This window comes from Myxine glutinosa, chromosome 10, assembly GCF_964187855.1.
Source record: "Myxine glutinosa chromosome 10, kmMyxGlut1.1, whole genome shotgun sequence".
Lineage (NCBI taxonomy): Eukaryota > Metazoa > Chordata > Myxini > Myxiniformes > Myxinidae > Myxine > Myxine glutinosa.
The window spans coordinates 53,018,888-53,046,356 of record NC_136270.1 but is presented as its reverse complement, the minus strand read 5'-3'; the positions used below and the strand labels follow the sequence as shown (position 1 = coordinate 53,046,356).

At 46.7% G+C, this 27,469-nt stretch overlaps 1 protein-coding gene across 1 annotated transcript in view; it reads left to right on the top strand.

Annotated features, from left to right (window-relative positions):
- Positions 1-992: 992 nt before the first annotated feature.
- LOC137434541 (regulator of G-protein signaling 11-like) overlaps positions 993-27,469 on the top strand; it is a 143,247-nt gene continuing 116,770 nt past the window's right edge. The window contains exons 1-8 of the mRNA XM_078785664.1: positions 993-1,089; positions 4,234-4,284; positions 9,048-9,154; positions 9,299-9,350; positions 11,468-11,526; positions 13,296-13,372; positions 13,572-13,653; positions 17,091-17,153. Coding sequence (XP_078641790.1) covers positions 999-1,089; positions 4,234-4,284; positions 9,048-9,154; positions 9,299-9,350; positions 11,468-11,526; positions 13,296-13,372; positions 13,572-13,653; positions 17,091-17,153 — 582 coding nt within the window. The 5' untranslated portion in view covers positions 993-998. The remainder of the gene's footprint in view (positions 1,090-4,233; positions 4,285-9,047; positions 9,155-9,298; positions 9,351-11,467; positions 11,527-13,295; positions 13,373-13,571; positions 13,654-17,090; positions 17,154-27,469) is intronic.

Genomic DNA, 27,469 nt, shown 5'->3' with positions numbered 1-27,469 from the left:
GGCAGCTGCCGGCCAAGCAAAATGGCAGCTGGCCTGCCCAGGAGACCCACCCATACAGTAAAGACCCGCCCAGGAGAGGCTGAGATACCATGGTTCGGTTGGCGGGGGGACAGGGCTGGCAGGCCACACCTCCCGAATGACGCGGGCGGAGCGCGAGGCAAGCTCAAAGAAGCAGCTTTGCGATTAGTTTGGTGATGGAGCGCGGGCAACAGAAAGAAGCTTCGTGATTGATTCTCGCAGAAGAAGAAGCTTTGTGATTGGTTCTTCGGAGGAGAGAGACCGTGTTTGGTCCTTGGTGAGCAAGGAGCTTGGCCATTGTGTGTCTTGGAGAGTTTTTTTTTTTTTACGGCGATCGTGAGGAGATTTTGCCTGCTGGGCTCACCAGAGAGCAGAGGGCCACGCTGTCCTTACCAAAACAGAGGAAGAAAGAGGGTCATCTGCATGCTCACCACTCACCTCATCCCCGGGCGCCTTCAACACACGGCATTGCCGCCATTTTGCCAGCTGCCGCATGATGGCTCCATGGCGTCGCCAACTGCTCACGCCAAAGGATCCCTTTTGGGCCACAGCTAAGTGCCGGACCGATAACTATTATTTTCTTACCTTTCCCGTGTGCGTGGTTTGTGTCTGTGTTGAGGTACTTCACCATATAATTTTACCTCGGCTTCATTTCCGTTATTTTCAGTCCGTGCCTTTATTTTCCTGTACACCATTATCGTTACCCTTTCGTTGTTGTGTTCTTGGTTTGGGTTTCGGAATAAACCTGTGTTTTCATGTAGTTAAACACTTTGTGTCTCTTCCATCCTGCGCGTGCAATAACCACCATAATCGGGAGATCGCCTTGGGAGTTAAGGCTGGTTCGGTTCATCTGTCCAAGGCTGGTGTTAACTAGCTGCGGATGTGACAATACCTTGGATGTTCCCACCTTTGTACAACATGTCCTCCTTGTATTCAGGTGACAGATATACCTTGGATGTTACTACTTTCACCAGGTGGAGATGCTGGTCGGAGCTATGCAGGATCCCGAGATGGGGGTCAATATGTTTGACCAAAGGTTGCTCCTCACCGTGATACCTCATGCTGTTAGGGGTACGACTACAGCTACATACACACACACTGGCATTGCTATACAGTATTAGTGTGTGCAGTATTTGCCTTTATGTCAAGCCTTCTCATCCAACATTTGGTAATTTGGAATTTCTCCCATGATTCCTTACAGTTTACGAATTGAGTTTACATTTGATACTCTATGATAATGTTGTGTTATGGCCTGAAGCACACCAAGCCAAGCATTCGATCAAACCGGCTTTATTTATAGGTTATAGCAATCAACGTCTATTCCTATACAAAAATAAAGAGGAAACGAAGAAGGAAGAAGAGAGGCAAAAACCAGATTAGGCCATCACAAGAGGGAAGGAGTAGGCAGCCAGGGCTGGAGGGTGCTGCTCGTGTAAAGGACCGGGCGACCTGAGGGAACCCCTCGGAATCTGGTCAGTCCCAATAGAGGACCGACAGTCCGGTGGTCCTGAAGATGTCAGAAGAGGAGAGACCCAGACGAGGAGGATGTGCGCGGTACTGTATCCTCCCGTATCAACTCAAGGCCATCCGAACTGGAGGAGCCGCAGCAAGAGTTCAAATAAGCACGGCATTCAAGGCAGGCCCCACAATAGGCCCCAAGGCAGGCCCAGCAGTAGGCCCCAATGCCGGCACAGCGGTAGGCCCCAATGCAAAGGTACGGCAGTAAGAGTTTGATCAAAGGCAACCTTCAGGTATAGAGGTGACCGTAGGGGTTTGATCAGGCACAACCTTCAGGTAAGTGGAGAGATTGCAGCTGGAAACTCTACAACACACGAACAGGCACTCCGCCATGAGCCCTCCTCCAAAATGGCCACTCTCTCCTCCTCTGCATCAACTTCCTGGTCCCTCCTCTGCCCCACAGCCAATCATAGGCTATATACCCGTGGGCCGAACCACTTGGTCTAGCTCTGGGGGGGTGGAGGGGGGGGGAGAGGAAGAACCCGCATCAGAGAGAGAAAAGAAAGGTCACAGACCGTAACACCTCCCCCCCTTAAAGGAGAAAACTTTACTCCAAGCAAAGTTTTCTTTTACAAAGGCAGATTAGTCTCAACACAGCATAAACAGTGCAATAAACAAACAGCCACATATCGTTGTGACATTTACATACATCATAGCTAATGTGCATGAAATTCTCTTAAGCTCGAGATCGAGCATCTGCAATAACATTATCTCGACCCGAAATATGTACAATTTTCAAGTGGTACGGCTGTACTAAAAGCCCCCATCGGAAAAGGCGTCGATTCGTCATCTTGAACTTCTCCAGAAAAGCCAGAGGATTGTGATCATTATATACGGTAACATCGCTTGAGCCCTTCGTTACATATATTTCAAATTGCTGTAGAGCCTAAATCAGACTCGAGGCCTCTTTCTCGATGGTAGAGTAAGCCTTTTTTTTTTTTTTTTTGGTATACAGAGTCGAGGCTTGTGAAAGAGCTAACATTTATCAAACAAACAAATCAAACAAACAAGCAAACAAAGTATATAAAGAGAGGAGCGGTCGACAAGATGGGGAGAGAAGGGGAGGAAGCACACAAACACAACATTTGAGAGCAGGGACATCGGGAGATGTGTGGGAGGGATCGGGGGAGGCAGGATAGGTATAAAACGCAAGGACACCAAGGACTTCCAGGAAAGAAGTCAAAAGTCACCTCAAAAAAGTGGATTTTGGGTGAAATTAGCGGGGGTAGAAAAGATCAAGGTTTTGGATGGGGGAAGATAAGAGATGGTGGTGAACAGCCGTTTTAAAGACCTGGAGGGAGGAGTGGGATTGAAGAGAGTGAGGGAGTTTGTTCCAGAGGTGGGAGAAAAGAGGAATGAAGGAGTGAAGGTGAGCAGAAAGTCTTGATTTTAGCAGTTTAACCATAAGAGGGTTGCAGGCAGATCTTGTGCGACCTGTAGGAATATTTGGGGGACAGAGCCCAGAGAGAGCTGGGGGAGCAAGAGGAGAGAGTGAGGGAGAGGAGTCGGTGGAAGACAGAAAGACCACCAACCTGTCTGCAGTGAGTGACTGAAAGGCCCTCAGAGATAGCTTCATCGCGGGAGATTCCAATGATTCTGAACGCTTTGGTTTCAACAGCGTGAAGCCGAGCTAGGTGTGAGGCAGGAGCACCAGCCCAGAGGGGAGAGCAGTACTCCATTGAGCTGCAGATGAAAGCCATGTATGTGGTGAGGAGCTCAGGTGTGCCAAGGAAGGACTTTGCACGACGGAGGATGCCCAGTCGGCGACTGGCTTTGGAGGCCAGATTTGAAATGTGTTTTTCCCAGGAAAGATCATGGCAAATTGTGAGACCCAAAAGCTTCAGTAACAGAACTTCTTGGAGAGGATTGTTGAGAAAGTGGATGGGAGGGTTGTCCAGTCGGTCTTTTCGGAGAGACATCGTAAGAGTGTGAGATTTGTCAGGATTGAAAGACATGTTCCACTTGTTTGACCAGTCTGTGATTTTGTCCAGGTCTGCGGAGAGTGAGGAGGCTGCAGACTGCCGATCTGAGGGATGAGGAATGGAGCGGCAGAGAGTGGAGTCATCAGCAAAGAGATAGAGAGGATTTTCAAGAGAGTCAGAGAGATCATTGATGAAGACCAGAAAAACACAGGGCCCAGAACACTGCCTTGGGGAACTCCAGCCTGAACAGGAAGAGGAGAGGAGAGAAACCCATTCAGGGCCACACGTTGACTACGACCAGAGAGGAAGTCCGCCAGCCATGCGTGGAGATTTCCATGGATACCATAGGAGGAGAGTTTGGTGAGCAGAGCTGGGTGCCAGACCGTATCGAAGGCACGTGAAATGTCAAGGGAGACAGCTCTAATTTGCTCTTTGGCATTGAGGACCTCCATCCATTGTTAAGACAGCAGAAGCAACATGTACAGAGTAGTGACCTGGTCTGAATCCAAACGGCTGAAGATATTTAACCAAACGACAAACGATATGAAGAAACCAAACGACATCGACCGATATTTGTGTTTTGTTTTAACACAAAAGCCTGAAAATACATCCTGGCGAAGGTTTGCAATGTCTGATTGCTCTTTTTCTTGTTATAGATGTAATAATTAGTCTTGTGATAATGAAGGTAGGCCTCATTGCTGGATATTGTATAGGGTAACAATGATCTCTTGATGGTGATGTCACTTGGAGTGTCTGTGTGAATTTACCTGTGCAGGGCACGAGATCCTCGGTTGGATTGTCCGTAACCTGAAAACCTCAGACGAGGGTAAGGAGGGTGCAGATTGTTTGTCTTATATCTTATGTCTATATCTTATGTCTTTTGTCTTATATCTTATGTCTTATATTTCTTATATCTTGTTGTTTTCTTCTCAGAATCCCATTTATTTATCATTTAATATTATATATTGGTTGCGTAACCTACATGATCACATGATAAACTATAACGACACTCTTCGACGTCACGACATCGACTGATATGCCTCCACCTGCATCATTCTACATACCTGTACCAAGTTTGAATTAGATCACTTCACCCATTCTCGAGTTATAGACCTATTACAGACTTTGACCTTTGACCTCTTGACCCCAAAATCTAATCAGTTAATCTTTACCACATTATACATACCTGCCCCACGTTTGAATAAGATCCCTTCAGCCGTTCTCAAGTTATCGCAGCAACGAAAATCTATCACGGACGGATGGACGGTCGGACAGCAGGACGGACAATCCGAAAACATAATGCCTCCGGCGACTTCGTCAGTGTAGGCATAAAATAGGGGCAATACCCCTGGGCACTCCACAAATAGGGGCGATACCCCTGGGCACTCCACAAATAGGGGCAATACCCATGGGCACTCCACAAATATGGGCGATACCCCTGGGCACTCCACAAATAGGGGCAATACCCCTGGGCACTCCACAAATAGGGGCAATACCCATGGGCACTCCACAAATAGGGGCAATACCCATGGGCACTCCACAAATAGGGGCAATACCCCTGGGCACTCCACAAATATGGGCAATACCCGTGGGCACTCCACAAATATGGGCGATACCCCTGGGCACTCCACAAATAGGGGCAATACCCCTGGGCACTCCACAAATAGGGGCAATACCCCTGGGCACTCCACAAATAGGGGCAATACCCCTGGGCACTCCACAAATAGGGGCAATACCCCTGGGCACTCCACAAATAGGGGCAATACCCCTGGGCACTCCACAAATAGGGGCAATACCCCTGGGCACTCCACAAATAGGGGCAATACCCCTGGGCACTCCACAAATAGGGGCAATACCCCTGGGCACTCCACAAATAGGGGCAATACCCCTGGGCACTCCACAAATAGGGGCAAAACCCCTGGGCACTCACTTCTTTTCTTTTTCTTTAACGGCCTCTATTTTCCACCTTGTGGGGTCGGCCGGGGGAAGCTTTGGCATTAGTCTTCACGAACCGGCTGGCCAGGCCTGACATTTGACTAGTTAGGGCAGGAATTTGGAATTTGGCCACTGTGGTGGCGACATCTCACGTACATTGATGAATCCCCCTGTGAAACACCAAACTGACAGTTTATAGCTGGTTCGGGATTCAAACCCAGGCAAGACAGCGGATCTAACCACATGAATTCCCCTCACATACAGAGGCTCTAACCACATGAATTCCCCTCACACACAGAGGCTCTAACCACATGAATTCCCCTCACACACAGAGGATCTAACCACATGAATTCCCCTCACACACAGAGGCTCTAACCACATGAATTCCCCTCACACACAGAGGCTCTAACCACATGAATTCCCCTCACACACAAAGGATCTAACCACATGAATTCCCCTCACACACAGAGGCTCTAACCACATGAATTCCCCTCACACACAGAGGATCCAACCACATGAATTCCCCTCACACACAGAGGCTCTAACCACATGAATTCCCCTCACACACAGAGGCTCTAACCACATGAATTTCCCTCACACACAGAGGCTCTAACCACATAAATTCCCCTCACACACAGAGGCTCTAACCACATGAATTCCCCTCACACACAGAGGATCTAACCACATGAATTCCCCTCACACACAGAGGCTCTAACCACATGAATTCCCCTCACACACAGAGGATCTAACCACATGAATTCCCCTCACACACAGAGGCTCTAACCACATGAATTCCCCTCACACACAGAGGCTCTAACCACATGAATTCCCCTCACACACAGAGGCTCTAACCACATAAATTCCCCTCACACACAGAGGCTCTAACCACATGAATTCCCCTCACACACAGAGGATCTAACCACATGAATTCCCCTCACACACAGAGGCTCTAACCACATGAATTCCCCTCACACACAGAGGATCTAACCACATGAATTCCCCTCACACACAGAGGCTCTAACCACATGAATTCCCCTCGCACACAGAGGCTCTAACCACATAAATTCCCCTCACACACAGAGGCTCTAACCACATGAATTCCCCTCACACACAGAGGCTCTAACCACATGAATTCCCCTCACACACAGAGGCTCTAACCACATGAATTCCCCTCACACACAGAGGCTCTAACCACATAAATTCCCCTCACACACAGAGGCTCTAACCACATGAATTCCCCTCACACACAGAGGCTCTAACCACATGAATTCCCCTCACACACAGAGGATCTAACCACATGAATTCCCCTCACACACACAGAAGCTCTAACCACATGAATTCCCCTCACACGGAGGCTCTAACCACATGAATTCCCCTCACACACACAGAAGCTCTAACCACATGAATTCCCCTCACACGGAGGCTCTAACCACATGAATTCCCCTCACACACACACAGAGGCTCTAACCACATGAATTCCCCTCACACACAGGCTCTAACCACATGAATTCCCCTCACACACAGAAGCTCTAACCACATGAATTCCTCACACACAGAGGCTCTAACCACATGAATTGCCCTCACACAGAGGATCTAACCACATGAATTCCCCTCACACACAGAGGCTCTAACCACATGAATTCCCCTCACACACAGAGGCTCTAACCACATGAATTCCCCTCACACACAGAGGCTCTAACCCCGTTAATTCCCCTCACACATAGAGGCGTGTTGAAGAACTGTTGAACAGGTGTGCTTGTCTAAGCAATGTTCACAGACACCTTCCTTTAGGTTGGAGAGATTTATTACTTATTGGAGAAAAAACTTGTCTTGATAAAGCACTGATTTACCTCACACAATACTTAAGCATACAAGAGTCGAACAGAGTTCAATGGAAAAGTTCACTTGATTGTAAAATGTTACAGCACGGAATACACAACATAACACAGCAAATCAGGTCAGTCTTCTGAAATTCTCTCCCAAATTTCTCTCTTTATAAGAGCAAAGTCCGTTGAAGTTCCCCAGGAGGGGCCGAAGGGCATGTGGGGGTTAGATATTCCGGTCCCACATCTGGTTCTGCTCATGCAAGCCATGAGAACCAGTAGGTATGCTTTGAGAAGTCAAACTGAAAGATGTGTTTTAGAAAAGTTACCCCTTGGGATATCCCTTGGGTAACGTGTTCCTCTGGAATCATCTGGCAATCATTTCACTGCAGTGTCCCAGTGGGTAGGTCAAAGTGGATGAATGTACATCTGATTTTAATTGCACTGAAAGATGCAAGCATGGAAAGAATTTGCTGAATGCACAGTTTTTCAGCTCCACAGAGAGTACAGCATTATTCATTGGCACAATCCTCCTTTTCCACTAACACAGGAATACATTTTCCAAATGTACCTATTCAGAGGGGTTCACAGAGTATTTCACACAACATTCATATCTCTGTGATTTTCCTGCAAGAAGAAAGTACAAACAGAATTGTAATTAACTACAGGGAGACTTATCCAAAAGGATGGTCTCAATTTGATTAATTACGTAGAAGCTATACTTCTACATTCCTCCCTTTTTGTCCTTTTCATAGGACAATTAAAAGGGTCTCCAATTTACATACTTGGATGTCAAATTTTCCCATTACCTGAGGCATACACCATGGAAGAATCATGGAAGAATTCATGGAAGAATCTGGTCATCAGAAGGCGTTCCCTTGTTTGTCGAATCCATCAATCCTTGACAGTTCAGTTTATTGCATTTACATCAGTTAGCATCACAAGTGTCTCTGCAAACAAATTTCACCTCATACAACTGCACAAACTTTTTCAGTTCACCATGAAGATTATTACTGTTACTTCCTTTATTAATTTCACCATTATCTTGGTAATACTGTCAGGATGATTCCATGTTAAAACAACTGCAACATTTGGCCATGTTGACTCTAAGGTGCTTGCTGCAGAGTGAATGCTGAACTTCTGTTTGAAAAAGCTGATCACTTATATGGTTGAAAATCAAGTATGAACCTAATTTTTTTGGTGTCTTGGTGGCACCTACACTATTTCGCGTAAGGTTTCCACCATCGTGGTAGATGGACAAGATCTTAAACTGACCCTGCTCCGTATGTAGCATCCTTTCCACTCTTGCCGTGAGCCGTAGTAGATCTTGAACAAGGCTGTCATCCAGTTGTAGTTGATCTGCCTCCTCACTCATCGTGGGTGGGCAGCGGGTGTTGATGAGATGTTGGTTGACCAGCAAGATGTGGACCAGAGATGACATGTGCATCCATAGCGACGTTAGGACCATGGTGTTTAAGTTGTCCGTGGCCCACGCCAGAAACAGCCAGCGGAGTCATGGAGGCCCAATGTCGAGAAAGAGGCAAGGCCATCCACTTACAACTCCACGCTGGTTCCCTGGCCGTTGTTGGAGCAATGACATGAAGTCACAGCGTCCGGTAGGAGTTGCAGGTAACATGTTGTCATCCAACTATTGCTGACATGATAGATGTTCCAGGCACTGAACTGAAGCAAGTGATCGGCTCTAACCACATTAATTCTCCTCACACACTGAGGCTCTAACCACATTAATTCTCCTCACACATAGAGGCTCTAACCACATTAATTCTCCTCACACACAGAAGCTCTAACCACATGAATTCTCCTCACACAGAAGCTCTAAACCTGAGTAACCTCCTTGTTCGTACCGGCTACGTGTACCCCCTCGTGGAGCCAGCCATCTTCAGTCTGCAGCCGGATGACTCGATCTACCGTTTCCAGGTACACAAAATGGGAAGACGAGGACATGCGGCCAAACCGGATGTTGTAACATGTTTAAATGACTGACATGTTGGATTTCTTTATGTTTTATCGAAATATACTCGTATATAGAGTGTTCATTTCTTGGTGTGATTGAGTGTGCAGGGTCCATATTTTTGGCCTTCAAAGTCTTGGCCGACGGAAGACACGGATTATGGTGAGTTTAAGTGTTTGGCAGAGACACAGATTATGGTGAGTTTAAGTGTCTGGCAGAAACACGGATTATGATGAGTTTAAGTGTCTGGCAGACATAATCTCAGCAGGTTTGTTCCATTAACGGGAACATTTCATACTCCAGGTGTTACAAGGTAAATTAACCAAATATTTAAACTACAAACCTTGTCCATCGTCTACTGATATACTTGTACATATTCATGCAAAATTACACTTTGTCCATTGTCTACTGATATACTTGTACATATTGTCATGTGACTACCCTAGGTTAACACCGTAGGGTAGCACGGATGACCAAACAAGCTGTTACTCTGAGGCGTTCAATCAAAAGTACAGCGGGGAATATGCATTGGGTGGTAGGAGTTGATGGAGGGGGAAACCGTAGCTTTCCTTCACGATCCCACCGGCAGTCTTCAAACCTGCAATGAATAAACTCAAACTAAAACGGGTTTAAAATGTACAAAAAATAACAGGTTTAATGAAAGAAATGCCGGTGCAAAGAAAACGCATGATAAAACTAAATTCCTAAATAGGGACGTCCACACAACAGACTCAAAAACAGACGAAGGATAAAAATAATGATGTAAAAATAAAAGGTGTAATTTTATGGCACTCAGCTCAACTCGATCGGTGCGTCCCACCCGGAACCCCCAAAGACCGTCCGATGCCTTGGCGTCATTGCGCGCGAAACATGCACGTTGGAGCGAAGCAGGCCTCACTGGGCATCTCGCTCACCCCTGGCCTCGTCATGCTGCAGCGGCAAGTAGTGCTCATCCACTCGTCGTTCTTGCCTGGAAAACTTCAGCTCACCGTCCGCGGCTCTTCCGCCTCTTCTCGACCACCAGCAAGTCTTGGAACATGGCCGTTCACGATGAAGCCTCCCCGTGCAGACAGGAAGCACAACCATCCACTTTGACATCCAGAACGAGAAGGGAAAATGTCCGCCGCTCCAACTATCTTGTACACACCGCTGTGATGTCACCCGTGCCTGCTTCACCAATCAGCGTGTGCCACCTCTTTGTAGTCCATTTCTGCTCCTATCAGCAAGTCCCATCTTACCGGGGCTTGTGCCAATCAACTCTTCCCCCGCCCAATCACCGCTCTTCTGGGCGTGGCTCTCAGCCTGCCTGTCCTTCTGCGATTCACCATGTCGGGATAATCAGCGCTAGTGCTTCATGCATGGTTTCCGGTGGTTTTATTCTTAATTAGTGTAGTGTAATGGGCGATTTTGGCTCGTGTCTCGTGCGGTGTCATAAGGAACAAAGGTATATATTACAGAGGTATTGACACACAGGGGATTAATTAACATAATCCCTAAACGAATTAACCTGACCCCACCCCACGTGATGGGAACGAAGATGAACCTCACACGACATCCCTGCTAAACAAGTACTTATTACATGGTGGTTCTTCTTCTTCATCACGACATACGGTGCATGCTAATTTATGCAAATCTACCTGGTTCTAAGTTATCGCTACCTCCTACAAACATAACAATATTCATGTAAAATTACACTTTGTCCATTGTCTACGATATACTGGTACATACTCATGTAAAATTACACTTTGTCCATGGACAGTTACAAAAATGGACAGTTACAACACCCTTTATTCAGTCACATGATTGGTCACGTGATTCCCCTTACCTTTTTGGACGATGCTTAGCACCTATCACATGATGCATAGACAGTCCTGGATGAAGACCATTTTGCTGTGGTTTAAACATCAGACCTGGACCTGACTTGAGGGGTGGCCATGCCATCTGGTGGTGTCTCCATTTTGAATGGCGATACATACATAGTTTATACTCCCAATTGCTATTCACGGCTGTTCATCTTGCTTGAAGGTAAATTGACATCAAAGACTATGATTAAATTAGCCCTGCCATTGTTACCTGCCTCTGACACTGTGGAGTTGTTGTCCATGGCAGGGCCTTGACATGGCTACCTACTAGTCTCCAAGGGGCTGTGACAATTAATTATTCAAACAGCACCGCAGGTGTTTGTCATCATAATTTGACTCTTGGGAGTTTATTTTTAAAACTACCTGGGACATGTTCTTGTGGTGACATTTACTCTACTGTTTATTTATATGTTGCAGCAATTTACCTGGCCAAGAAAAATGTGATGAAAAATGGCGACTTGGCAGATTATGAAAAGGTTGGTTACATCATCACCATTGTTAATGTCTCATGATTCTTATATTCATTCCGATTGAGGTTTCTACTTGTTATTCATTCCGAATGAGGTTCATTCATTCCGAATGAGGTTTCTACCTGTTATTCATTCCGAATGAGGTTTCTACTTGTTATTCATTCCGAATGAGGTTTATTCATTCCGAATGAGGTTTCTACTTGTTATTCATTCTGAATGAGGTTTATTCATTCCAAATGAGGTTTCTACTTGTTATTCATTCAGAATGAGGTTTATTCATTCCGAATGAGGTTTCTACCTGTTATTCATTCCGAATAAGGTTTCTACCTGTTATTCATTCCGAATAAGGTTTATTCATTCTGAATGAGGTTTCTACCTGTTATTCATTCCGAATGAGGTTTCTACTTGTTATTCATTCTGAATAAGGTTTCTACCTGTTATTCATTCCGAATGAGGTTTATACTTGTTGTTCATTCCGAATGAGGTTTATTCATTCCGAATGAGGTTTATTCATTCTGAATGAGGTTTATTCATTCCGAATGAGGTTTCTACTTGTTATTCATTCCTAATGAGGTTTCTACATGTTCATTCCGAATGAGGTTTATTCATTCCGAATGAGGTTTCTACCTGTTATTCATTCCGAATGAGGTTTCTACCTGTTAATCTTTCCGAATAAGGTTTCTACCTGTTATTCATTCAGAATGAGGTTTATTCATTCTGAATGAGGTTTCTACCTGTTATTCATTCTGAATGAGGTTTCTACTTGGTATTCATTCTGAATAAGGTTTCTACCTGTTATTAATTCCGAATGAGGTTTCTACTTGTTATTCATTCCGAATGAGGTTTATTCATTCCGAATGAGGTTTCTACTTGTTATTCATTCCAAATAAGGTTTCTACCTGTTATTCATTCTGAATGAGGTTTATTCATTTTGAATGAGGTTTCTACCTGTTATTCATTCCGAATGAGGTTTCTACTTGTTATTCATTCCGAATGAGGTTTATTCATTCCGAATGAGGTTTCTACTTGTTATTCATTCTGAATGAGGTTTATTCATTCCAAATGAGGTTTCTACTTGTTATTCATTCCGAAGGAGGTTTATTCATTCTGAATGAGGTTTCTACCTGTTATTCATTCCGAATGAGGTTTCTACTTGTTATTCATTCTGAATAAGGTTTCTACCTGTTATTCATTCCGAATGAGGTTTCTACTTGTTATTCATTCCGAATGAGGTTTATTCATTCCGAATGAGGTTTATTCATTCTGAATGAGGTTTATTCATTCCGAATGAGGTTTCTACTTGTTATTCATTCCTAATGAGGTTTCTACCTGTTCATTCCGAATGAGGTTTATTCATTCCAAATGAGGTTTCTACCTGTTATTCATTCCGAATAAGGTTTCTACCTGTTATTCATTCCAAATGAGGTTTCTACCTGTTATTCTTTCCAAATAAGGTTTCTACCTGTTATTCATTCCGAATGAGGTTTATTCATTCTGAATGAGGTTTCTACCTGTTATTCATTCTGAATGAGGTTTCTACTTGTTATTCATTCTGAATAAGGTTTCTACCTGTTATTCATTCCGAATGAGGTTTCTTCTTGTTATTCATTCCGAATGAGGTTTATTCATTCCGAATGAGGTTTCTACTTGTTATTCATTCCAAATAAGGTTTCTACCTGTTGTTCATTCTGAATGAGGTTTATTCATTTCGAATGAGGTTTATTCATTCCGAATGAGGTTTCCACCTGGTTGAGCTGAATTTGCTTTTTTTCCAGGCGAGATATCAACACCTCCATGCGAAGATTAACCACAAGTGGGACTTTATAATCATGCAAGCCAAAGAGCAGATGAGGTGCACACAACCTCGTTAAACACCATAATATGGCAAACCGCAGCAGAGGTGGTAACACAATCACATCACCACATTTGGTAAAACTCGACCCTTTCAACTTGGTAAAGTACAGTTACCTCTCTTGGCAAAAACTTCCGAAATCCCAAGTCACGTGTCCATTGATTGAAAATGGCTGATTAATACCTGCTTTGTGCCTCAGTGCGGTGAAGGAGCGTCGTCGTGGTGACCGGCTGGTCCTTGCCTGCCAAGAACAGGCCTTTTGGCTCATTCAGAGGCCTCCAGTACGTACCTGTCATTCCGAACACCTTGTGGCCAGCACACCACGGCCTACGCACCGTTTCCTATACACTGCTCTACCTGTACATGACGTCGTGTAACATCCCTGTAATAAAGGGGAACTATTTTGCTGTTATTGAAGAAACATAAGAAACAAGTCTGAACTACGTATTACTATAGTTTCATGAAGGACTGTATAGTCACATGCGTGTATATACATATGCGGGTATGCGGGTGTCTTCTGATACCTCAGGGAGATGGATGCCCCTGCCTTGCATAACCCCAGGTCACCTGTGGGCAAGGTGTAGTACCTGTTAGCCCCCCTTACCAGGGTAACGGTCCGCAGCCATGCTGTTTAAATGGCAGATGGCTCTGCACATCTGGTGGATGAGAGTTCAGTCGACTCCAACAGCATGGGCGGAAGAGGATCAATTCCCCAACGGCCAGCACAAGGACGGAGAGGAGTGGCGTGTGTGTATATTTTCACACCATTTCTTCCAGAAAATTGTTGAAATTAAAAAATATTTTGGTTTCCACATTTGTATTTCTTTGGTTTGCAGTGGAACAAAACAAAAAAGTTGAAAAAATTACTAAATCTTAGCTTATTCTACACAGAAATCCTAAAATAGCCCGGACAATATTATTGTCACCTTTTAGAAGTTGTTAGAAATAATTATATTTCAAGCAGGTGATTCTCCTTTACTTTGGAATTGAATTCACCTGTGGGGAGTTGCAGGTGCCTGCGATATAAAAATCACTCATTCAACCAGTTTGAATAGAGAAAATGAGTCATTCTGCTGTTTTGTGTCACTGTGTGTACCGCAATGAGCATGGACAAAAGAAAGAAAACCAGAGAATTGTCTGAGGAGGTCAGACACAAGATTGTAGCCAAGCATGGACAATCTCAAGGCTACAAGTCCATCTCCCGAGACCTTGGTGTTCCTGTGTCCACCGTACGCAATGTTATCAGGAAGTTTAAGGCCCATGGCACTGTAGCCAACCTCCCTGGACGTGGCCGCAAGAGAAGGCTTGAGCGAAGATTGCAGCGAAGGAATGTTTGAATGGTGGAGAAAGCACCTCGATCAACTGCCAAACAGATTCAAGCTGAACTTCAGAGACAAGGTACGACAGTTTCAACTTGCACTATCCTTCGCCAACTCAATGAAAGGGGGTTTTATGGTAGGAGACCCAGGGGGCTCCACTGCTGAGAGAGAGACATAAGGAATCCCAACTGGAGTTTGCCAAAACACACCTGAACAAGCCAAAATCCTTCTCGGAGAATGTCCTGTGGACAGATGAGACAAAATTAGAGCTTTTTGGTAAAGCACGTCATCTCTATGTTTACAGAAAACAAAATGAAGCCTTCAAAGAAAAGAACACCTTCCCTACAGTCAAACATGGAGGAGGTTCAGTGATGTTTTGGGGTTGCTGTGCTGCTTCTGGCACTGGGTACCTTGAATGCGTGCATGGCATCATGAAATCAGGAGATTACCAAGGCATGTTGGAGCGCAATGTTCAACCGAGTGTCAGAAAGCTGGGTCTCCGTCGAAGGTGATGGATCTTGCAGCAGGACAATGACCGCAAACACACTTCAAAAAGCACCAGGAATGGTTCAAGACAAAACGCTGGACTGTTCTGAAGTGGCCAGCAACGAGTCCAGATATAAATCCCATTGAACACCTGTGGGGAGATCTGAAAACAACAGTTGGGAGAAGGCACCCATCAAATCTGGGAGAATTGGAACAGTTTGCACAAGAAGAGTGGCACAAACTGTCAGTGGAGAGGAGGAGGAAGCTCATTCATGGCTATAGGAAGCGCGTGACTGCAGTTATTTTGTCCAAAGGCCCTGCTGCCAAATATTAAGTCTCCATTGGCAATAATTTTGTCAATGCCATTTATTTGTTTTTCTGATTTGAAAGGATTTATTAAGTTCTGAATCAAAAACAAAGGTTCTGTAATATTAACAGTGAAATAAAGAATTGTGGAGACCAAATACTTTTGTCAATTTCAACTTATTTTTTAGAGAAAATTGTGAATTATTTGAAAAAGGTGCAAGGGTGCCAATGTTTTTGGCCATGACTGTATATAGCGTATATTTTACTCTGGTAGCGTAGATTTGTTTCTTTTTATACCTTGGAACAACTGGAACAAATAGACAACTGGAACAAATTTGTCAATTGCATTCATAAGTTGCTCCTTAAACACACTCCAAGATTCCCTGCAGTCCTTTGTGGCCAAGAGATCAGTCCAGTTGTTGTCTGCCATCTTGTCCCTTATAGCACTGTCGTTACCCATGTTGTATTGTAAGCACTTAATATTGTCCCTTTCTACGATAGGGCCAGATTCAATGTTTATCTCAAAATGTAGACAACAGTGATCGCTTCGTCCGAGTGGTGGACCATAATCCGAGTCTGTAATCAATTCTGGCTTATTTGTTATCACATGATCAAGGATGCTGCTGCTCAGTCCCTCCCTATACCTTGTGGCCTCCTCAACAATTTGGTGCATAAAGGTTTCATGTAAAGCATTCAGGAACCTGGGAGCTGTATAGTTATGTTGACTGTTTACGTGCCAGCCTTGCCACTTAATTTGTGGAAGGTGAAAGTCTCCCACTACGAATGCATGTGTTTTTGACGTACATTTTGATCCCAGGTATTTTATCACTTCCAATAGCAATATTCATAGTTTTCAAGATTGTTGGATGGACTGCGATAAACACATAACACAACTATTGTTGTTGTTCAATGGAGTACGATGGAGCATCCAACAATCTCTTTGAATTTGAAATCAAAAACAATTTCTGTTGCACGTAGTTGTGTTCGAGTGTACCCAATTACTCCCCAAAGACCTTCCTCATCAAGATTAGACATAGCCAAAAGGTCAGAACCTTTGATGGCAACAGATGGCCCCAACAGTTTGAATCTACTGAACTTGGGCACTGCCTCAGTTATCATGATGATGTCTGGTGCACACTGGTCTATCTTCAGCTGTAGTTCGTTTATTACTTGTCGTTTGTCGCTGGACCAACAGCCTGGACACAAGAGGCCTCGTCACCTTTCACTACGCCCCCAGTGGTGTTTATAATAGCGGACGTGGATTTGTCCCCCCCATTGGAGGAAGACCCTCTTGTGTTCAGGCCGTTGGTGCTCCTACGGTCGGCAGAGAGTGTCCCGGAAGCATTGACGGAAAGAGAGTGGTGATCATATGTGGGGGGGAAATTGCATGCTCGGTCAGGGTCGCCCAGGTAGCTCAGATGGCAGAGCACTGGCACGATTTTCCAGACGACCTGGGTTCGATTCCTGGTACGGGCATGTAATTTTCCCACATGTGTCGATTAATTAATCATAATCCTGTTCATTAATGTATTTGCTACATATATGACTTGTCAACCAGAAAAGGTGTGAGTTGAAACAACTAACAATCTGCTATGTTTGCCCCACAGCCCGACACAACATGTGTGTTTGAGCAAGACAACACGAGAATGGGAAGCACCAGCTTGGCGAAGGTAATTACAGGATTTCATTGGTTTCCTCCACTCTGAAGTCATTTAATCACTAAATCTTAACCCTTCTTTACTCTGCAGTCCGATACATCACTATGAGATGCATTTTACAGGGACAATCATGGAATTTTTTGGAAGAGATATCGTTTAGAGGACGATATCCCTGACCCGTCAGCACAAAAATAAATAAAAAAATTGGGAATAATAAGCCGGATAATGGCGTTTTAAAATCGGACTCTTTTCACTTCCGTTATACAAAAGAACGACTTCCATCAATTTGTATGACGTCATGGGGGTGTTACATATTTATGTGAATGTATGTGAATTACCATTCAGGTCTTTGCTTATCCGTGTGTAGTATATTAAGTTGTTGTGTAGTTGTTGTGGTTGGAGGGTCAGGAACCCTTCTGAGGGAGTGGCCGGAAACGGAAGTGACCGGAAACGGAAGAGGAAAAGACACGAGGAAAAAAGGACGAGTATTCTTCCTCGCCCCGCTCCGACAAAAGGTGGGATCGACCTTGCGCTGCGTGGAAAAGCGGCGTTCCGAAGCCTGTCTGGCGAGAGGAATTACCGGGACGTGTACCTGCCCGGTGGAGACGTCAAGTTGACGTGGGGCCGTGCATCGACCCCGCGTCTGGTATCGTTCGTGGCACCGTCCAAACAGACGTGTGCGGGTCGCACATTGGGGCCTAACGCGCCTTGCAAGCGGCGTGGGGTTTGGCTTGCTCTACCGTATCCGCTTCGCGTGGCCACGAGGGGCTGCAGCCACGGTGCCTGGTACGATACCTGCCCGGTGGAAACACGTCCACCCGGGGTTCGTTCAACCGCCCGAGTGCGGCGATCATCATCTTGGTCAGGAGGGGCCCAGAGACATTGTGCGGGACCGAGACCAAAAGGGTGTCGTGAGTACTCACCGGGACACACGTGTATAAGATGGCCATCTTAATCATAGGGAATTGATTGTGAATTGGGAATTGGTGATGGTTGTGTATTGTTGATTGCTCGGGGAAAATCTCCGTGGTTGTGTCATTGAAATTGTATGGTATCATTACCATTGGAAATATATCCTTGAACATCAGTTGTCTCCTGGGTGAAATTCATATGGATTGCGTGGCGAAAGCGCATATATAATACAGCTTGCTGGCGGAGTTCCTCTCACGGTCCGGGGGTCACCGAGACCAGGTATTCACCGAGGGGACCACGTAACAGAATTGGGGGCTCGTCCAAATTACGATTTGCGGTTTCGCAATTGGGTCTACGTCCGGGATTTAAAATTGTATAAAATAATAAAATAATAATTTTTTATTAATTAAAATTTATTAATTAATTATTAATTGGTAAATTTTTTTGAGAAATTGGGGTAAAGTCTTGGGTGAAGGTTAACAGGTGTTAACGATAGGCACCATGGCGTTTGTGGCACAGAACTTTGGGGTAACCCCGAGTGAGGCGCAGTTCCGAGCGTTGCTAAAGTCGGACCTCTTGAAATTGGCCAAACATTTTAACTTGGAGGTCCGAACTAATTTGAGGAAGGCAGAGTTGCAGGCCACGGTGATACAATCTATGGTGGGATTAGGAACATGGGACGAGTTAGCCTGGGAGTGGCTACCCGAAGAACCAGAAGACGTTGAGCTCCGGAAACTGGAGTTGCAATTACGGAGCCAGGAACGGATAAAAGAAGAAGAAAGGAAAGCAGAAAAGGAAAGAGCAGAAGAAGAAAGGAAAGCAGAAAAGGAAAGAGCAGAAGAAGAAAGGAAAGCAGAAAAGGAAAGAGCAGAAGAAGAAAGGAAAGCAGAAGAGAGAAGAGAAGAGAAACAAGCACAAGAAAGGAGAGTGGAACGAGAACTCCAGGAAAGGTTAGCAGAAGAAGAAAGGAAAGCAGAAAAGGAAAGAGCAGAAGAAGAAAGGAAAGCAGAAAAAGAAAGAGCAGAAGAAGAAAGGAAAGCAGAGGAGAGGAGAGAAGAGAAACAAGCAGAAGAAAGGATGAAAACAAGGGAACTCGAAGCAGAGGAGAGAAAAGCGGAAAGGGAATTAAAGGAACGTGACATGGAGCTTCAACAAGAAATTAAATTCAAGGAGCTGGAGTTAATGAGAGAACGGGGAGAGGCACCACCCTTGCTGACGGGGTCGACACCTTACCAGAAAACCTGGGATGTGGGCAGACATGTGAGGCTGGTTCCACCGTTCAGTGAAAAAGAAGTCGCGAAATTTTTTCCACACTTTGAGAAAGTGGCTCGACAATTAAACTGGCCGGAGGAGGCATGGACCATACTCGTGCAAAGTGTGCTGGTGGGGAAAGCTCAGGAAATTTATTCGGCGCTACCAATGGACCAATGTTCAGATTATGAGGTACTGAAGAAGCACATCCTCAAGGCCTATGAGTTGGTTCCGGAAGCTTACAGGCAAAAATTCAGGAATGCCAGGAAGAGGGAGAGTGAGACCCATGTGGAGTTTGCCAGAGTGAAAGAAAACATGTTTGATCGGTGGTGTGAGTCAAAAGGAGTCGGGAAAGACTTCGAGACATTGCGGGACTTGATCCTGGTGGAGGAATTCCAGCAGTGTGTCCACGAGGACATCAAAGTGTACCTGCAGGAAAAGAAGGTACCAAAGTTGTGGGACGCAGCCACCATGGCAGATGATTATGCCTTAACCCACCGAATAGGGGTCCACGAACCTAACTCCTCGCCTAGATCTCCGCAGGGGAGGTGGGGAACAGCAGGTGCGGAGAACGACCATACATGGCGGCGGCCTCGAGATGATTATGGGGACAACTATGATACCCCACCGGTTCGAAATCAGAGGGATGCGGGCCCAAGACAAACTTATAGTTCGGGGGGCCCGAGGCAGACCCCGAGTTTTTCCTCCGGGCCTACTTGCGCGTTTTGCAAGAAACCTGGACACTTGATGTCCAGTTGTTACCTCATGAAAAGGGACAACCCAGAGCGGAGTCCGACTATTACAACTCCGAATGCGATGGCTAGCGTAAGAAATCGCCATCAAAAGGGTTACCAACCATTTATTTCAGAGGGGTTTGTGTCACTGGATGGAGCCTCGACTAACCGGAGACCGGTTAGGATATTGAGGGACACAGGGGCCCATCAATCTTTAATGCTTGAAGGCATTTTGCCATGGTCCGAGGAGACGGCAACGGGGGATAGTGTTCGTTTACAGGGGATCGGGGGCGGTGTTAGTGCTCCCCTTCAGGTCATCCAGTTGGAGTCCGATTTGGTGTCAGGACCGGTCACCGTCGGTTTACAAGCCACGCTTCCTGTAGAGGGTGTATCTGTGGTTATCGGGAATGATTTGGCCGGGGGTCAAGTTTATGGTAACCTGAGGGTTGGTAAAGAGCCCAGCAGGGAAAATAACACCACACCAGCTCGGGATGGCGACAAAAGTGCCAAGTTATTTGTAGGGGGACTGAACTTCAAAACAGAGGAAGAAGTTCTGACCTCTGTCTTCAACAGATATGGGCCGCTGGTGGAAGTGCGGTTGGTAAGAGACTGGGAAACGCAACAGTCAAGAGGGTTCGGCTTTGTCACGTTTGCCAGCACAAAAGACGCCAGAGAGGCAGAGAAGAATTGGAATGGCAAGGATTTGGAGGGTCGGACCATAACAGTAGGGAAGGCATTTCGTAGGCGTCGAGAGGTATACAGGAGAGGACAACTGGGCGGTAGTTTTGGTGGTGGCCGCAATCAATATTATTATGGAGGCTCCCTGAGTTACGGCCGCTCCCGAAGGAAGGATTGGCAAAGTAGTGGCCGAGAAGGAGACCGCTATTCATGGGACTACAGGGACCAGTGGTCCCACCCTAATTATTAGGGAAGTTCTGAGAAGTTGAAGCACTGAAGGCGGCGGAGCCGCCGAGCCAAGATTCCTACACGAATTAACCGTGAACGCCGTTCCTAAAGGCGTCCATGTAGTGAACTTTCATGCACGGACTAACCGTGAACTCCACGTTCCTCAAGGCGCCCATGTAGAGAACTTTCCTGCACGGACTAACCGTGAACTCCGCGTTCCTAAAGGCATCCATGTAGTGAATACTCGGCTTGGCCTCCCGGAAGAAGTGCTATCGAGTTGCTTAACTTTGGATCTTTGATCAACCCCTTAACCTTCATTCCCAAGAAACTGACGGTCAAAGTCAGAGGGTCATGAGATGGAGTTTGATTTGGCAGGGACAATGTCGTTGTTGGTACTTAGTCCAGAGGGAGTAATCTGGAGGGGTTGTGGTGAAATTTTGGTTGCTTTATTTTTAAGTGATAACTGTGCCCAGGGGGAACGGATAATGTGGGGGGGGGGGTTGAGTTATCTGGTTTGTTTCTCCAAATTGGCCGGCAAAGAAAGTTTTCGCTGGGTTCAAACTTTCTTTCTTGAAGGGGGGGAGTGTTACATATTTATGTGAATGTATGTGAATTACCATTCAGGTCTTTGCTTATCCGTGTGTAGTATATTAAGTTGTTGTGTAGTTGTTGTGGTTGGAGGGTCAGGAGCCCTTCTGAGGGAGTGGCCGGAAACGGAAGTGACCGGAAACGGAAGAGGAAAAGACACGAGGAAAAAAGGACGAGTATTCTTCCTCGCCCCGCTCCGACAAAAGGTGGGATCGACCTTGCGCTGCGTGGAAAAGCGGCGTTCCGAAGCCTGTCTGGTGAGAGGAATTACCGGGACGTGTACCTGCCCGGTGGAGACGTCAAGTTGACGTGGGGCCGTGCATCGACCCCGCGTCTGGTATCGTTCGCGGCACCGTCCAAACAGACGCGTGCGGGTCGCACGTTGGGGCCTAACGCGCCTTGCAAGCGGCGTGGGGTTTGGCTTGCTCTACCGTATCCGCTTCGCGTGGCCACGAGGGGCTGCAGCCACGGTGCCTGGTACGATACCTGCCCGGTGGAAACACGTCCACCTGGGGTTCGTTCAACCGCCCGAGTGCGGCGACGGCGACCATCATCTTGGTCAGGAGGGGCCCAGAGACATTGTGCGGGACCGAGACCAAAAGGGTGTCGTGAGTACTCACCGGGACACACATGTATAAGATGGCCATCTTAATCATAGGGAATTGATTGTGAATTGGGAACTGGTGATGGTTGTGTATTGTTGATTGCTCGGGGAAAATCTCCGTGGTTGTGTCATTGAAATTGTATGGTATCATTACCATTGGAAATATATCCTTGAACATCAGTTGTCTCCTGGGTGAAATTCATATGGATTGCGTGGCGAAAGCGCATATATAATACAGCTTGCTGGCGGAGTTCCTCTCACGGTCCGGGGGTCACCGAGATCAGGTATTCACCGAGGGGACCACGTAACAGGGGCACCACTCTTTGACGGTTGCATATGTCTGAGTTTCATCATTCGTTATTCTAGTGTTCAAGATGCGGATGTGCCAAGCTTTTAATTATTGGAATCATCGAGAAATTTGCCCAAATAACTTAGAAATCGTTTTTCTGCATCCCTGAACCACTAAAAGATCGTCACTGATCGTGTGCTTTGTTGTTGAAAAACCAAGGAACAACCAAATTCTACATCAAAATGTATCCGTTCGAAATGTCGTGTTGTTTGCGTAGATCACTTTGAGCCATCAGCGTTCGTATTTGACCAGGAGGCGATGACTACCTGGGAAACAAGCCTCGGAAATTGGTGAAACACGATGCCGTACCGACACGAGTTACCTGGTGATTTGAAGCCATGTCCATGTGAGTCAAGCTCAGAGCTACTCCTCAAGTAGTTATCTATATTACTACAATACTAGCAGAGCCTACCTGTCGCTTCACTGATGCACCAATTAGTCGTCCTGTTCACCAAAATTGCTGTATTGGTTCACGGTGTCTGTATCGAGTCCGTAGATCACGATAAACTCGACCAGCATTTGGGAATATTTCATCAGTTTGTTGAAGTGCCCTCAGGTCTATTAATTGGTCTGTTCATTGTGATCTGTTTGGCATATGCCTCGAGGTCACTTTGCATTTTCGAAACATAGCCGATCGATCTCGCAGAAATGAGACAGAGATCCTGCACCGCACAATCTTCTATAATGTTTTTGTTCTGCACAAATTGACCCGCAGCACGGACACAGCCAACGGATCCTGCAGGAGCGGCCTGTGAACGCACTGCTACGGCCTAGCCTCCAAGTCCAGCTGCTTCACAGCCTCAACTGATTGTCTCATAGTTTAGATTTACACACCTAATTTTTACTACTTCACCGCTGTGGTCCAGCCATTCGACCTGTTGCTCCGTGCAGGTTGTAACACATTTCTCATTTCGATTCCAATCCTGCCCATCGCTTATGATTTTGCCCTGACTCCTTGTGAACCAGGAGCCGCTGCTCTTGCAATGGGGATGGGACTGAGTGACGAATACCAAAGCCAGCATGGAGGTGGAGAGTGGCAGCCACAACCTCCACGTACTGATTGTTGCACTATGGCCGCCAGTAGATGTTGCAGCTGTGATTTGTTTTGGGGAATGTCTGTGAACATCGAATGTCGATGAGCCATGAGATGTCATCATATACAAGAGAGAGATCAACTTCATAACTGATGTTTTGTATCTTACACAACATGAAGACTTCTCGAAGGTTCTGCTGGACCAGGACAGTTCTGGAAGGTACAATTATCATGCAGCAACATGTACAAGGATTTCATGGAGCTAGGAAGTTCCGTAATACGTGAGTTTTCCAGCCTTAGCCTAAGCCCGAGCTCAATAAGGTATTTAAAAGTATTAGGAGTATGAATGATTAAATCGATATGATGAACTAGCAAAAGTACCCGGCGTTGCCAGGCAATGCAGTGTTGCTTCATGACAGGAATATATAGAGAGTTGGTGTGGTGGGGGGTTGGGGGGGAGGGGGGGTCGAAACTGAGGGGGAAGGGAGAGGTGTGAATCAGTGGGGGATGGGTTGAGGGGTGGTGGGAGGGGGATGGGCTGAGGGGTGGTGGGAGGGGGATGGGTTGAGGGGTGGTGGGAGGGGGATGGGTTGAGGGGTGGTGGGAGGGGGATGGGTTGAGGGGTGGTGGGAGGGGGATGGGTTGAGGGGTGGTGGGAGGGGGATGGGTTGAGGGGTGGTGGGAGGGGGATGGGTTGAGGGGTGGTGGGAGGGGGATGGGTTGAGGGGTGGTGGGAGGGGGATGGGTTGAGGGGTGGTGGGAGGAGGATGGCTTGAGGAGTGGTGGAAGGGGGAATGGGTTGAGGGGTGGTGGAAGGGGGGATGGGTTGAGAGGTGGTGGAAGGGGGATGGGTTGAGGGGTGGTGGAAGGGGGGATGGGTTGATGGGTGGTGGATGGGGGGATGGGTTGAGGGGTGGTGGAAGGGGGGATGGGTTGAGGGGTGATGGAAGGGGTATGGGTTGAGGGGTGGTGGAAGAGGGGATGGGTTAAGGGGTGGTGGGAGGAGGATGGGTTGAGGGGTGGTGGAAGAGGGGATGGGTTGAGGGGTGGTGGAAGGGGGATGGGTTGAGGGGTGGTGGAAGGGGGGATGGGTTGAGGAGTGGTGGAAGGGGGGATGGGTTGAGGGGTGGTGGAAGGGGGGATGGGTTAAGGGGTGGTGGAAGGGGGATGGGCTGAGGGGTGGTGGAAGGGGGATGGGTTGAAGGGGGGATGGGTTAAGGGGGGATGGGTTGATGGGTGGTGGAAGAGGGGATGGGTTGAGGGGTGGTGGAAGGGGGATGGGTTGAGGGGTGGTGGAAGGGGGGATGGGTTGAGGGGTGGTGGAAGGGGGATGGGTTGAGGGGTGGTGGAAGAGGGGATGGGTTGAGGGGTGGTGGAAGAGGGGATGGGTTGAGGGGTGGTGGGAGGAGGATGGGTCGAGGGGTGGTGGAAGGGGGATGGGTTGAGGGTTGGTGGATGGGTTGAGGGGTGGTGGAAGAGGGTATGGGTTGAGGGTTGGTGGATGGGTTGAGGGGTGGTGGAAGAGGGTATGGGTTGAGGAGTGGTGGAAGGGGGATGGGTTGAGGGGTGGTGGATGGGTTGAGGGGTGGTGGAAGAGGGGATGGGTTGAGGGGTGGTGGAAGGGGGATGGGTTGAGGGGTGGTGGAAGAGGGCATGGGTGGAAGGGGGATGGGTTGAGGGGTGGTGGAAGGGGGATGGGTTGAGGGGTGGTGGAAGGGGGATAGGTTGAGGGGTGGTGGAAGGGGGGATGGGTTGAGGGGTGGTGGAAGGGGGATGGGTTGAGGTGTGGTGGAAGGGGGGATGGGTTGAGGGTGTGGTGGAAGGGCGATGAGGATGAGTCGTAGAGGGGTTGGGGTGAATGAATGATGAGAAGGTGGGTTGGAAAATGCCAATGTTTCTGTCTTTTGATTAAACCTGTGAGCGAAGCAATGTTCGCTTCTGTGAGATCGATCTATGTTATAAAAATGCAAAGTGCCCTTGGGGCACATGACAAACCAAGCCACAATGAGCAGACCAATAATAGACCTGAGGGCACTTCAACAAACTGATGAAATATTCACAAATGCTGGTCGGGTTTATCGTGATCTACGGACTCAATACAGACACCGTGAACCAATACAGCAATTTTTGGTAAAAAGGACGACTAATTGATTCATCAGCGAAGTACCAGGTAGGCTCTGCTAGCATTCTAGTAATATAGATAACTACTTGAGCAGTAGCTCTGAGCTTGACTCACATGGGCCTGGATTGAGCATGGCTTCAAATCATCAGGTAACTTGCCCGGTAAATGTCGGTACTGCATTGTGTTTCAGCAATTTCCGAGGCTTGTTTCCCAGATAGCCATCGCATGTTGATCAAATATGAACACTGACGGCTCAAAGTGATCTTCGTAAAGAACACGACCTTTTGAATGAACATAAATTGCCTTCAGAAAGTATTCACACCCCTCGACCCTTTTCACATTTTGTTGTGTTAAAACCTCAATTTAAAATGGATTAAATTGAGAATTTTTGTCACTGATCGACACATAATACCCCATAATGTCAAAGTGGAATCTTTTACAAAATTTGTTTTTACAAAATAATTAAAAATGAAAAGCTGAAATGTCTTTAGTCGATAAGTATTCAACCCCTTTACTATGACGCTCCAAATTGAGCTCGGGTGCATCAAATTTCCTTTGATCATCCTTGAGATGTCTCGACAACTTGATTGGAGTTCACCTGTGGTCAATTCAATTGCTTAGACATGATTTAGAAAGAAACACACCTTTCCATATAAGGTCCCACAGTTGACATTGCAAGTCAGAGCAGAAACTCTACCATGAAGTCCAAGGAACCACAGTTGACATTGCGAGTCAGAGCAGAAACTCGACCAGGAAGTCCAAGGAACCACAGTTGACATTGTAAGTCAGAGCAGAAACTCTCCCATGAAGTCCAAGGAACCACAGTTGACATTGCGAGTCAGAGCAGAAACTCTACCAGGAAGTCCAAGGAACCACAGTTGACATTGCGAGTCAGAGCAGAAACTCTACCAGGAAGTCCAAGGAACCACAGTTGACATTGCAATTCAGAGCAGAAACTCTACCAGGAAGTCCAAAGAACCACAGTTGACATTGCAAGTCAGAGCAAAAACTCTACCTTGAAGTCCAAGGAACCACAGTTGACATTGCAAGTCAGAGCAAAAACTCTACCTTGAAGTCCAAGGAACCACAGTTGCCATTGCGAGTCAGAGCAGAAACTCTACCAGGAAGTCCAAGGAACCACAGTTGACATTGAAAGTCAGAGCAGAAACTCTACCATGAAGTCCAAGGAACCACAGTTGACATTGCAAGTCAGAGCAGAAACTCTACCATGAAGTCCAAGGAACCACAGTTGACATTGCGAGTCAGAGCAGAAACTCGACCAGGAAGTCCAAGGAACCACAGTTGACATTGCAAGTCAGAGCCACCTGGCCAACCCAAGTTGGCCAAGTGTGCGACCAACTTCTATCTACTCATCCCAACTCTCTCTTCCTCATATGTGGTGATTTCAACTGTCATCATGCCAGTTGGCTGGGTGTGGGTACCTCTCTCACCAGCCATGGCTCCTCAGCAAAGGACTTCTGCGACTCACTGGGACTGACACAATCTGTCAATTTCCCGACCCGGATCTCAGTCAATGGAACATCTTCTCTTCTGGACTTGGTTATGACTAACTTCCCTGAAAATGTCTGCTGCTCTTCTTCTGCTCCGATCGGATCATCTGATCATGTCCTTGTTAAAGTGGACATCTCTCTGACCATCCTCAGGGAGCCTGCTCAGCGTCGACGTGTCTGGCATTTCACTCAGGCCAACTGGCACGGTCTTCAAGCAGCCATCAATCATCTGGACTGGTCTCCCATCTCTACCACCTCTGACATCAACTCATCCTGGGAATTCTTCCAAAGTAAATTGCTCTCTCTCATGCACAGATT